The sequence below is a fragment of the Tenrec ecaudatus genome, chromosome 11 (genome assembly GCF_050624435.1).
Source record: "Tenrec ecaudatus isolate mTenEca1 chromosome 11, mTenEca1.hap1, whole genome shotgun sequence".
Classification (NCBI taxonomy): Eukaryota; Metazoa; Chordata; class Mammalia; order Afrosoricida; family Tenrecidae; genus Tenrec; species Tenrec ecaudatus.
The window spans coordinates 20,087,517-20,100,427 of NC_134540.1; the positions used below are offsets into that span (position 1 = coordinate 20,087,517).

General features: G+C 45.5%; 1 protein-coding gene across 1 annotated transcript in view; it reads left to right on the top strand.

Moving 5' to 3' along the window:
- TBC1D4 (TBC1 domain family member 4) overlaps positions 1-12,911 on the top strand; it is a 208,946-nt gene that overhangs the window by 153,900 nt on the left and 42,135 nt on the right. The window contains exons 9-10 of the mRNA XM_075562974.1: positions 9,069-9,143; positions 10,465-10,691. Coding sequence (XP_075419089.1) covers positions 9,069-9,143; positions 10,465-10,691 — 302 coding nt within the window. The remainder of the gene's footprint in view (positions 1-9,068; positions 9,144-10,464; positions 10,692-12,911) is intronic.

Here is a 12,911-nt window from a genome sequence, read left to right on the forward strand (position 1 = left end):
AAAATAAAGGAGTCAGACACATTTCATGGTAGCATGCTCACCTTAGCCCTTCTTGGTGATCCACGTGGGGATGTGGGAGGAGGAGAGGGCAGGAGAGAGAGAGAGGGAGCGGGAAGGAGGGATAGGGAAGAAGGGGAACCCGGAGGTGAGGGGACCGGGACCAGAGGAGAGAGATTTATTTCTAACGAAGGCTTGTATATCTTGGGGGCGTGCAAGCCCCTAATTACAGGTAACCATGACATCACAGTAAGGGAATACAGCAATGGGAGGGGAATGATCTCGGGGTGTACACGCAATCGGAAGAGGGAGGATTAGGGGCACACATTTGACAAGATGGGTGGATCCTAGATTCAGGATTAGCCTAACCTTGGTGGCCATACAGCTGGGTTGACCAGTTTTGAGCTGCATCAGGAAAGCAAGCCTCTGTCCATAACAGCAGGGAGTGAGCCCCACCTACAGCGGATCAGACAGTAGGGTCTGCTTGCTCTGGATGGCTGTTGCCTTCAGGGAGATAGCTTGACAATCATTTACCATTAGTTGCAAGCAGCGCCCTAGGCCTGACATATATTTGGGGGAGAGAAGCTGGGGAACAGTCTTTTTATATCCCACACCTCATAGACCATCAAGATGTACAAAAAGGATAGACAGATGTTGACTACATCTGAGACCACGTGCGCATCAAATCGGAGGCCGGCAGCAGATTGTACAAACTACTGAGTAAAATAGAAAATGGTGAGTCTGTTCTGACATAGGAAAATAAATATATGAATACATGGAAAGTTTGATATGAGCAGAATATTTATGCAATTAGATGTAATTATGTCAATGGGTGCAATCAATACTCATTAGTTACATGACGTGAGGGAGCTGTGGTGGTGTAGTAGTTACACATTGAGTGGCTAACCACAAGCTCAGCAGTTCTCAACCATCAGCTGCTCCATGGGAGAAAGATGAGACTGTTTACTCCCATGAAGAGTTGGCAGTGAAAGCCCAAGGGACATTGGCAGGATCCACACAGTTAATAAGCCTCCAGTGATTTCCCTCTAACCATAATTGAAGGGTGGGAAAAAAACTGGTTACCAAACAGAGTTTTTGAGAGATGACTATAGTAGATTAAAATGATAAAACTGACTTGAAAAGTTGATTCCCCTTCTGATATACTTTGGGCTCAATCTGGTTTTCAATATGTTTAACATCTTGGTTTTGGTTTTTCATATTGGGGTTTACCTCTGATGTATTTTGTTATCGTGGGTAGTTTTCTTGACTCTTTGTTACGTGTTTTTCTGTTGTTCAGGGTATGAAACCCAGGATTGATGAACCTATAGAGTTCGGGGGGAGTGGTGCTTGGGTGTTGGGGGGGGGGGGCTGTAAAGGGTAGCTGGTTTCAGGAGTTCAAGAAGGAAGAAATGTTTTGAAACGGATTGTGGTAGCAGTTGTGCAGTACTGCTTGATGTGATACAAGCAATATTATTAGCACCTAATAAAATGGTTTGGAAAAATAAGAAGAGTTATAGTCTTGGAAACCCACAGGGCATTTTTCACTCTGTCCTGTAGGGTCGCCATGAGTCCCCATGGGCCCGATGGCAGTGAGTTTGGTTTTGGAGTTACATGAAGTAGAGCGGTGGTTCTCAGCTTTACTAAAGCCGTGACCCTTTAATACAGTTCCTCATGTTGTGGTGACCCCCCCCCCCCCAAACCATAAAATTATTTCCGTTGCTACTTCATCACTGTCATTTTGCTACTGTTATGAATCAGGCGACCCCTGTGAAAAGATCGTTCGACCCCCAAAGGGTTCACAACCCACTGGTTGAGAACCGCTGAAGTAGAGGGAACTCATCATTTAAAAAATAAGTAAAATAAAAGGAGAGCGAGAGTGGCTACTGATGAGTGAGATATACTACCAGAAGTCTCTGTTTGAATTTAAAGTGGGAAAAAAAAGCCCCCAACAAACCCACTATGGTCAGAGTAGAACTGCTCTGTTGGATGACCACGTCTGTAAAGCTTCATGGACGTAGATGGCCTTGTCTTTCTCCCCGGGGTTACTGACTGGTCAGCGAGCAGCCTGAGCCACCTGCGACCACGGCTCTTTGAAAGGGAAAGGCTTCCTGCAAGCTGAGGGTTCGTTTTGCAAGGCAGGGTCATTTCTCAACTTTTAATAGTCAAGAAGAGCTGGCTGTCTAAAGCCGCTGGCTGCGGGGATCATGAGCTCAGTAACAGCTCCTTAATACAGGGCCTGTGTAAGACCGCTCCATACTCAGGATTCAGGAACCCTCCACGAAGACTCAGAGGCTGGGCCCAGAGAAACTGGGTCTGGTGTGGTTGAGGATGCACGGTCCATCAAAGCATCCCTGTGTACCGTGAGCTTGTGCTTCGGTGCTTCTCAAGTGACCTCTGTAGGCAAATGGTCACCATTAGTAAGCTGAATCTTGCTAGTCCTACTTGAACGAAGAAACTCATTTCTGAGACATCCATCAGCACACACATCTGCTCTCCCCTCTGCTCTGCTCTGTGGGCTTAGAAAGCAGCATGGAAACAGGGGTTCGGAGAGGTAGCCCCATGCTACATCCTAATCTCGAATGGCAAGTATTCCTTTGGCTGGTATGGTCCGCACTAGCAGTGCCAGCACTGAAAGCAGACGCTCAGAGGTGGATGGACCAAGTGGCTGCAACGAGGGGCAAAAACATCGCAACGATTGTGGGGACGGTGCAGGGTCCGGTGGTGTCTGCTTCCGTTCTACACAGGGACGCTATGAGCCGGGACTGACTTGGTGGCACCCGACAACAACCGAGCTGGAACTGATTTCATGGCACCTAAGTACAGCAGCCAGGTCTTACTTGTACCCTGTTGTATTCAAACTCCCATAGCAAGAAGGGTTTGGTGGGCTCCTACAGAGTACCGGCTCTGTCCACCCCATCTCACCCCTGCTTCAAGTTCTCTTGGAGAACGTGGGCATTCCAGACCCCGAGGCCGGCTTTCGCTGACAGGTGACACTCTGCATTGCCTTCACACCTTCCGTATGTGTGCCTTTCCAGATTTCTTTGTCCTCTTCCACTCCTCTCAAGCTGTGCTCCGGGTCTATGGTACCCAGCTCGTAGTCTCTGTGCATAGTGCACAGCCTCCCATATCCCCCCCAAACCTGCTGCCATCGAGCAGTTCTAACTCCTAGTGACCCTCCAGGACAGAGAAGAACTTCCCGTCTGGGTTTCAAAACCTTTGAGTCTGGTAAAGGCTGCAGCGTGACTGGTAGCTTTGAACCTCTGACCTTATGATTGACAGCTCAGGGCCTAACCAACTAGCCACCAAGCTTCTATATATTGTTTCCCTTGGAAGTCCCGTAATACCTAATTCTTTGTAGAATATTTCTTACCTTTTTTTCGGGTCTTAGTCTGTAACTTGTAGTTCTGAATTCTTCTCATATTTAAAGCTAAGATGATAAATTAATATAACTTAATAGCTGAAAAATAGTGAAACCCCCTTTAGCTATGAAATTAGAGATGACGTGGTCTATCCAGTGCAATTTTCTGAATGAGCACCCCAAATAGCTCCAGTTACAAACCTAAAAGCCAAAGCACCAAGAAAAATGTTGTTGTGGTTGGGCTGTGTTATCTGACTTTCTGAATCTGCCCGTCCCCTGTGTGTAGGAAGTGGTGTTTCATTGTAGTTTGTCCGGTTTCCCCAACGGCTAATGATGTTGGGCATCTTTTCATACGTGTTTCGGCCACCTGAACATATTCTTTAGAGATCTGTCTGTTCAGAGACTCAGCTCGTTTTCACATTGGAGTTTCGTTTTTCTTGTTGACTTGAAGGAGTTCTGTGAGTATTTTGGGTGCACATCCTTCATCAGATGTGTGCATATACTTTGTGAAAACTTTTTCTTCCTTTCCGTGGGCTGCCTTCTCATGTGTTCAATGGTGCCTTTTTCATTTTGATGATGTTCCGTTTATACGTGCTTGTGTTTTCCTGGTGTCTTTTTGAAGAAGCTCTGTGATTAAAAACAAAAATCACCCCTTCTGGTTGTAAAGCCCTGAGGTTCTCGATCAGGACAAGAGGAGTGCTGTCTGCAACTCTCGCTAACTCGTGGATCGGCACTCAGGGGCCGTGGCTTCCTCACACCCACGCTGCCTAACTTCTGATGGTGTATCTCGGTGGCACCTTTGACACCTAACACGGAATTGCTCACCCATTGAGATCGTGCAGTTTCCTTCTGTGACATATGAAGATGCTTGTTATTTATGAATGGAGTTTAGGTAACTTTTACAGTATCAGTAGGTGGCCTAGAGCTGGGGGAGCTCTGGGAGTGTAGTGGTTGAGCGTTGGGTGGCGACCCTTCTCCTGTAAAGAGTTACAGTCTAGGAAACCCACAAGGGGTCGCTAAGAGTCAGCAATGCCCAGATGGCAGTGAGTTGACACAGCTGCGAGGACCTTCACTCTTTCATTCTGTATTATAATGTATATTATTCTGTATTATAATGCATTATAATGTACACCTTGGTCGAGCATGCTTTTGAGTTCCTCTGTGCCATTATCTTTGTCAATCCGGGCAGATTATCTCAATTTACTGAGACCTTGTGCCTTTCTCAGTAAAGCAAAAATAATAATCCTGAGGATGAAGTGGCTGTATAGTAAACACCGGCTACCATCGAATAGAGGCTTACTTATGGCAAACCCGTATGTGTCAGAGTGACCCAAGGGATGTCATTGGCTGGCCTTTCAGAAGTAAATTGCCACGTCTTTCTTCCAAGACACCTCTGGGTGGGTTTGAACCGCCAGCCTTTTGGTTAGCAGCCAAGCACATTAACCATTTGCCCCACCCAGGGACTCCAGCAGGATTGAACACACCCTGCACCCACTTCTTGTTGGGCCACTTGCCAGCTAGGAATAGTCTTTATATTTTAAAATGAGTTGTTTAAAAAAAGAAAGAAAAGAAAAGAAAAAAAACATGACAGATATCATATGTAGTCTGTAAATCCTAAAATTTTAAAGATCTGGTCCTTGATAGATGAAAGTTTGCAACATAGTTGGTTGAACAAATCCTTTGAACTGAGCTCCTCTCCCTTAAAACTGTTCTGAACTTTTACTAAAAGACTTAAAAGCAAACTGCCACCAGCACATCCACACACATAAAGGCGGCAGCAGAGGAAATGAGTGCAGGTGGGCAGATGAGTGATAACTGCCTTAGCAGAGTACAGAATCCCCTGTGGGGACATATGCATAGGAAACAAGCTGAGTTTTCACAGACAGCCCCACCCCCCCAAAAAAAAAAACAAAAAAACCCAAAGACTCAGGAGCTTAAAGTGCCTCAGAAAACTCATTGCTCTTGAGTTGCTGCAGACTCCTAGTCACCCTATGGAACGGAGTAGAACCGCCCCTGTGAGTTTTCCAGAGCGTAACTGTATGACAGTAGACAGACAGCCCCCTCCTCCTCCCGAGGAGCGGCTGGTGGTTGAACTACTGACCTTGCAGAGCACAGCCCAACTCATAAGCGCTATGCCACTGGGAGACTCCATAAATATAGAGCCAGCAGCGGAGAGCAAGAAAGGAATCTTAAAATGTTCTGACAGCAGACATTAAACTAGCCCGTAGACGACCTCCGCGTTAGAAGTGAAAATAGCTCAACAGATAGAACACAACTACAAGGATATGAAAATTAGCAGAAAAACATTCAACTTTTGGAGATCCAAAAGTTAATTAGTAGAAATTCCAGAGAATATGTTTACATACACACAGATACACACAGACATATATGTATCTATGTATGCACACACACAGACATAGATGTATCTATGCATGCACACAGACAGACATATATGTATCTATGTATGCACAGAGAGACATATATGTATCTATGTCTGCACACACAGACATACATGTATCTATGTATGCATACGCAGACATATATGTATCTATGTATGCATGCATCCAGATACACAGAGACATATATGTATCTGTGTATGCATACACACACATATATGCTGCTGTTGTTTGCAAGGTGGTTAGGATTCCTCAAGTCAGTTCTGACTCAGCTACTCTATACACAACAGCACACACCTTGCCTGGTCATGAGCCATCCTCACAATTGTTCATTTGTTTGAGCCTGTTGTTGCAGCCACTGTGCCAATGCATGTCCTTGAGGGTCTCCTCTCCTTCACTGCCCTGTTACCAAGCATGAGGTCCTTCTCCAGGGACTGGTCTCTCCTGACAAGAGGTCCAAAATGCACGAGACAAAGTCTCACCATCCTTGCCTCTAAGAAGCACTCTGGCCGTACTTCTTCCAAAGAAACTTGCTTGCCCTTTTAGCAGTCCATGGGACTTTCAATATGCTTTACCAGATTCATAGTTGAAAGGCATCAATTTCTTCCTTGGTCTAAGTTTCTTATTCGAAGTCCAACTTTCACGGTATTTTCATGAAAATACCATGGCTTGGCTCGGCTGCCCTTAGTCACCAAAGAAACAGTCTTGCTTTTCAATCCTCTAAAGAGATCCTGTGCAGCAGATTCACCCAATGCAATGCCTTTATATATAAAAAAACAGTTTTATTAGCACTTTATCCACATGTCATACAATTCAATAATTCAACCCTATCACCGCGTTCAATTCTAGAACACATTCTCCTTTCTTGTACTTACTGTGTATCATGTAATCTTTTTTTTCTAATTGTGGTAAAAATATACAAAGCAAAACATTCTCCAATTCTCCAACTTCTACATGCATTATTCAGTGCCATTGATTATACCCTTCAGGTTGTAGAACCATTGCTGATCTCCTTTCCAAACTATTCCACCACCATGCACATAAACGCAATGCCCCTTCGCGACAATTCTTTCTCCGTCACTCACGGTAACCATTAGTCAACGTTGGTTTGTTTTTTTCATATAGAAGTTTTCTTGAGATAATATTCAGATAGCATACACTTCCATGGGTTAAATCACTTTCATAAAGCATTGTATAAACATCATCACAATCAGTTCTAGTGCTCCTGCTCCCCTCCTGCATTCATTGTTTGCTCCCTAAATCCCCTCTCCACTCTCTAGGCCCCTCCACATACCCATAAACCAGTGCATCAGTTTTGACTCTGTACATCCACTCCTGTGATACACAAACTGGGAAACCCAATGGAAACAGCAAGAAACAAAAATGAAACAAAAGGGCAAGAAAAAAAATCATAAAACAAAGATAAAAATACAAATCAAGTGTAATGATGAAAAGACCACTACCCATATTTAAAAGGCCAGGGAGGAAATTTCTTTCCTGGAACAGGTGAGAATTGCTTCACCTTAGCGAAACTTCAGGTTGGGTCAAGAGGAAAACCAGCTGACCACGTATCATTTTATACCATAGTTTGTTCCACCGTAATCGAGTTTACAGTAATCTCTGTCTGATAGTAAAGCTGTTCGGGGCCCTTGCCTGTGGCTGGAAGGAGAACCTTAATCCAACTAGATAATCTGCAGGTGGAGTTGGGGCTACCATTGTCCTCCACAGCCTCCTACAAATTGGGTATCACAATGTAAGCTCTGATACTTTCCCTTCATCATCTGTGGATTTTGTTTCTGTCATATTTGGATCAAATGGACTGGTATGCTTTTTCCATGTGGACTTAGTTGACACCTCATTTAGATGGCTGATTATTTAAATACAAGCCTTTAGCACCCCAGACACTTCCAACTGATAGCCGGGCACCATCTGCTTTCTTCACCACGCTTTGCTGTTGCACACTTATCTTCAGTGGTCATTTCTGAAGGCAAGTATGGAGTGGGCCCGGTTTATAAGAACTAATTAACTGTTCTTGGATTGGGGCTAGCAGTAAGTGGGAACCCAGAATCCATCTGCTTTCCATGGGTTTGGACTCCTCTGGTTTCCTTTGGCAGTCGTAGCATGACACAAACAAAAACCCACAAGAACATAAAAACAAACCAAACAAACAAAGGGCAGAAAAACCAAAAAGAAAAATCATGCCCCTGGGGTGTAAGGCAATTGCACTGATGACGTCAATAATGTCCCAGTGACGTAGACTTTAATATACTCTTGCTCTGAGGCGTTTCTGTGCAGCACCGCTTTTGATCTGTGGCTTGCTGCTTCCATGAGCATCGGCTGGGGATCCAAGCAGAACAGAATCCTTGGCCACTTTACTCTTGTCCAAAGTATACGAGACTCAGTCTTGCTGCCTCACGTCTAAGGAGGGTTCTGGCTGCACTTCTGCCGAGACCCACAGGTTTAAAAGCCACGCCGTCCTCATTCTGTGCTTTGCTTTTCAATACGTTGTGTGTGACAAGGCTCCCGACCTGCTGTTCTGTGCTCAGTATTTGGCCTCAGCCTCTCCCTGTGTAAAATGAGAGACTAGACCAGCGGATCTCTCTGGTCCTTCCTACTCAGAGCACCATTGAACCCCAAGCCAAGGACTACCTGCCAGGAAAAACACACGCTGACTCAGGAACACCAACAAAGCAAGGCAGCTTGGTATCTTACTTCTGGAAAACTGAAAAGCAAACTCACTGCATCCAGGGGCCACCGATTCACAGCCGCCCGACAGGACAGGGTGGAACGGCCCCTGTGCGTTTCCGAGACGGTCACTCTTTAGGGGAGTAGAGAGCCCCATCTTCTAGAACGAAGTGGTGTTTGAAGTTTTGCATTTGGACGGAATGAAGCAAAATCCAAATCATTTGGGGAAAACCCCTTTCTCTTTATTTTGAACCTGCGCGCCTTCGAATATCACAACCTTGTGAGTTTTTCACCAGGGTGCAGAGATAATTCTAAGTCCATGTCCTACAACGTTTGTGTGTGTGTCGCTCTGACCCCTCCCCCGTGCACGTCCGTTGGCGAGTAGAGTTAAAGGGTCTCTCTGAGGCTCTCTCGGAATGTTTGGCGCAGTCGTGCGTTAACCTTGTGACCAACTTGACCTGAGTCTCCCGTCACTCGTTGGCTGATTTAGCGATCCTGCAGCCCGCGCTGTATCGCCAACAAAGCTGAGGGAGCCACACAGAGAGGATCAGCTTAGCTCTGACGTAAAGAGGCAGGTTTTGGAAGTAAAGACCTAATCTGTCTGAAAATTTAACTTGCTTCTCTTCCCTCAGGGGGCTAACCGAATGAGAGGCCGGCTCGGCAGCATGGACAGCATCGAACGGTCCAGCAGTCTGGCTTCAGAGAAGGTATCTCCCGGCACGACTCGCTTTTCAACACAAATGGGAAGGTCAGCCAAACCCAGCCCTGACGTGGTGTCACAGGCAGGCTCGGTTACCTCATTTTGAGTTCTCTCTGACGTCAAAAAGGTAAAGGTTGGAGGTACTGTTATGGAAGCACCTGCCTTGGAAGGTTCTGGACATTAGCGTCTTGGTCAGTGTGTTAAGCCTGCAGCTCCCACAGTGGGTTGGGACGTGCCCCGATGGGCGGCTACGCTCCGATCAGGTGCTGAGCTGTTGCTCGCGCTCGCACCGTGGACCCCAGCGTTGGAGTGGCCCAAGCCATCCAGGGAGTAATGCTAAGTGGTGTCTGTCCTGGGGTCTGTTTTCTTTTGTAGTTCCCTGTATCAACACCACCTCCCTGCTTTTTAACCTTTTTCAAACGATAAGAGGAGGCTTGTGTTATCTCCTGGACAGTACTCAGGAGGTTTGGCTTTTTTTGGTCTTCTATTCTGCCAGAAAACAGCCAGCCTGAGGCCACCCACTTTTTATTTTTTAATGGAAAAAACAATATTCAGCGTTGATTCTGAGCCGTGTTTGTCCTGTCCCCATTTCTAACATGCTGTCCATTCTGGAAAGTATGAGGCTCACACCTGTCTGCATGGAAAGATTTACTCCGGCTCCTCCTGCAATATCAGCTGCATTCCAGCCGACTCATTTTTCATTCATTTCCTGTTTTTCATTAAAAAAAAAAAAAGACAAATGACCCCAGGCCACATGTCGCAGGATTGGAACATCCAAAGTGAAGGAAGATGCTTCACAGGCTTTATTTGATTCTCCTGATGGCTTTCCCGGAGACCCCAACCCTCAGGGAGGGCCACGTTGTTTTGATGGTTCAGGAAGTATGCTGCTCTGTCACGGAAATCAGCAGCGACATAAACACCGATGCCACCTCCCCTTGGTCATGATTTCTTCTTCCCTCCTGACAGCAGTGGAGAGGTACAGTAGCTGTAGCTTTTCCCCACGAAGTGTCCAGGGAAAGAAAACCTTTTCTTAGCACTTCTTTTCTCTGTCCGGCCTGTCTTCCAGCTGCTTATCAGAAGAAATGGGCTCTGGTCATACTGATTAGCCTTCAGCATGGATTGAGACAGAGAGAGAGAGAGAGAGAGAGAGAGAGAGAGAGAGAGAGAGAGAGAGAGAGAGAGAGAGAGAGAGAGAGAGAGAGAGAGAGAAAGAAAGTCATGGCTCAGGAGGAAGAAGAGGCCCCTTGCCCCATCTGAGCTGGGAGCTTCAGCAGGTCTGCTAGGATCCTTTGGGGCAAGGAAGACTTCAAGTTCGCTTGCTTTTTCAGGACTACTCCCCGGGGGACTCCCCACCAGGAACACCGCCAGCCTCCCCACTGTCCTCAGCTTGGAGCACGTTCCCTGAAGAGGATTCGGACTCCCCACATTTCCGAAGACGGGCGCACACCTTCAGCCACCCACCCTCCAGCTCCAAGAGAAAGCTGAATCTGCAGGAGGGGAGGGCACCTGGCGTGCGCTCCCCGCTCCTGAGGCAGAGCTCCAGCGAGCAGTGCAGGTGAGTCTGAACCCGCCATCTCTTGTGCTTTGGGCTTGAAGTCCTAGCCAACGTCAGGTCCTGTGAAAGGCAGTAAACAAAAGTCAATTAAAACAATATCAGCTATTAGAAAACGTGGCCAGATCTATCACCAAAGAGAAGGGGTTAAAGAGAAGGGGTTAAAGTACTAACCCAAAGAGAAGGGGTTAAAGTACTTTCAGGCATTTTCCCTTCCTCCCTGCACACCATCCCCCACCTCCTGCATAAAAAAATTTTTTTTCATAAAAAAATGAGATGCCATGCAATTGTTTTGTCTGAAAACGTGCTGACAAAACTAGTCTTCTTGGTGACTGTAAAGGAACAAAATCAGCGAATTCGACAGCGGAACTTCCTGTTAGCTTCTACGGTTAGCTTCCAGTATCTCAGGGTGGAAAAAGCACCTACATTAACTTCGTACAGGGAAGGTGGTTTGACTATATTTTATTATATTCGCATGGTCAGTTAAAGCAAACCACGAAACTCATTTTGAAAATTTTTCTAGAATAAAGTGATACCAAGGAAGGAAAAATATGCTGGCGATGATTATTGACAGGATGCCTCTGTAAGAAAGAGAGCTTTGGTGGCCCTGTCTGATAATCTCGTAGACTGTTGACCGGCAAGGTTGGCAGTTCAATCCCACCAGCAGAGAGCTCTGCTCCCGTAAAGTTTGACAGCCTTGGAAACCCCGTCCAGGGTCGCTGTGAGTCAGAACAGACGCAATGGCAATGGATTTGGGTCCATTAGAAAGGAACTTACATGTTTCATGAAACATAACGTAGCAGAATAATTTGAGATTTAATGATAAAAAGGCTGAGCCTGCACTTGGGGCATCTTACTATATAGCACAAATGAGAGGGTACAAATCAATACTTCATTGTGTTTGGCTTTCTTATCAATGCGTTTGCTACAGGGAAGATGATTCTGATAAGAATGCCAATTGGAGATAAAGGTGGAACTCTCAGTGAAAGGACAAGGCTGGTTTCTAGACCAAATTGTGATCAATGTCCCCGCATTTCCTTAAAGATGTGATTCTATTCTCGGCGGTTTTCTGAACTACTGGATACCCCAAAATCAGATATGAAAGTCAACCAATCAACAGAATTAAGTATTTCAAAGACACCCATTCGTTAGCATGATTAGGTATTCACAGTATAGAAAGTATTTTTGTTTTTTTAAGTGAGCACTAGATATTTACCCTGGAGCCCTGGTGCATAGTGGTTACACATTGGACTGTAATCCCCAAGGCCAGAAGTTCAAAACCACCAGCTGCTCTCTGGCGAAAGACAGGGCTTTCTACTCCCATAAATAGTTACAGTCTTGGAAACCCACAGGAGCAGTTCTACTCTGTCCTGTAGGGTTGCTATGAGTCAGGATCAACTCAATGACAGTGAATTTGGCTTGTGATTTTGTTTTTTATTATGTTTTTACCCAAGACAGTAAATCTCACTTTTCATCAGGAAAAATTATCCTCAATCATTTAACACTTCAACTACTTTTGACTATAAATGATGTTCCTCTTCCTCTTTATTTTTGTTTCTGCCCCACTAAATGCATTTGATAATATCTCAGTTAAACTGCTGTTTGTGATATTGTAAAGCCCTCGTGCTGGGAAAAGGTTCTTATGAAAAGCAGAGCTCGTAGTGACGGTTTAGCAGCAGTTTGTCAGCTTCCAGAAAGAACATGATGTCTAGCCACCAGACATGTGGCACATTGATTCTTTGGACAGTTTATAACTATTGATAATTAGTTTTTCCTTCTGGAACTTGTTTCCTGTGTTTCTGTATCTGCTCCACCCCCTCCACCCCCATCCCCTGTCCCCGGTTAAGTGCCTTGCCTGTAAAAGCAGATGTCACTTTTTGTCATGAAATTGATAACCATCTTTTTACAGACAACACTGATGGGTTAAAAGACAGCCAAGATAAAGAGTAAAAGTGCTGGCTATAGCCATCTAGACAAAGGAATGCCTGCTCTATGCCCCCCCACCCCCATAAGATCCTTCCTAAGGAAGTTTAGCTATAGCAAAATTCTGTTTATATGACTTTTCATGGTGAATACAGATTTTTGATGAACTATGAATTATGACACATTTGCTGTATTTTCTGTACTCAGCATTCTTCCGTCAGTTCGTCGTGTGCACAAGGAGGGTAACTCTTCCTCCAGTCTTCCAAGTCTCCACACTTCCCTGTCTGCCCCTTCCTTCTC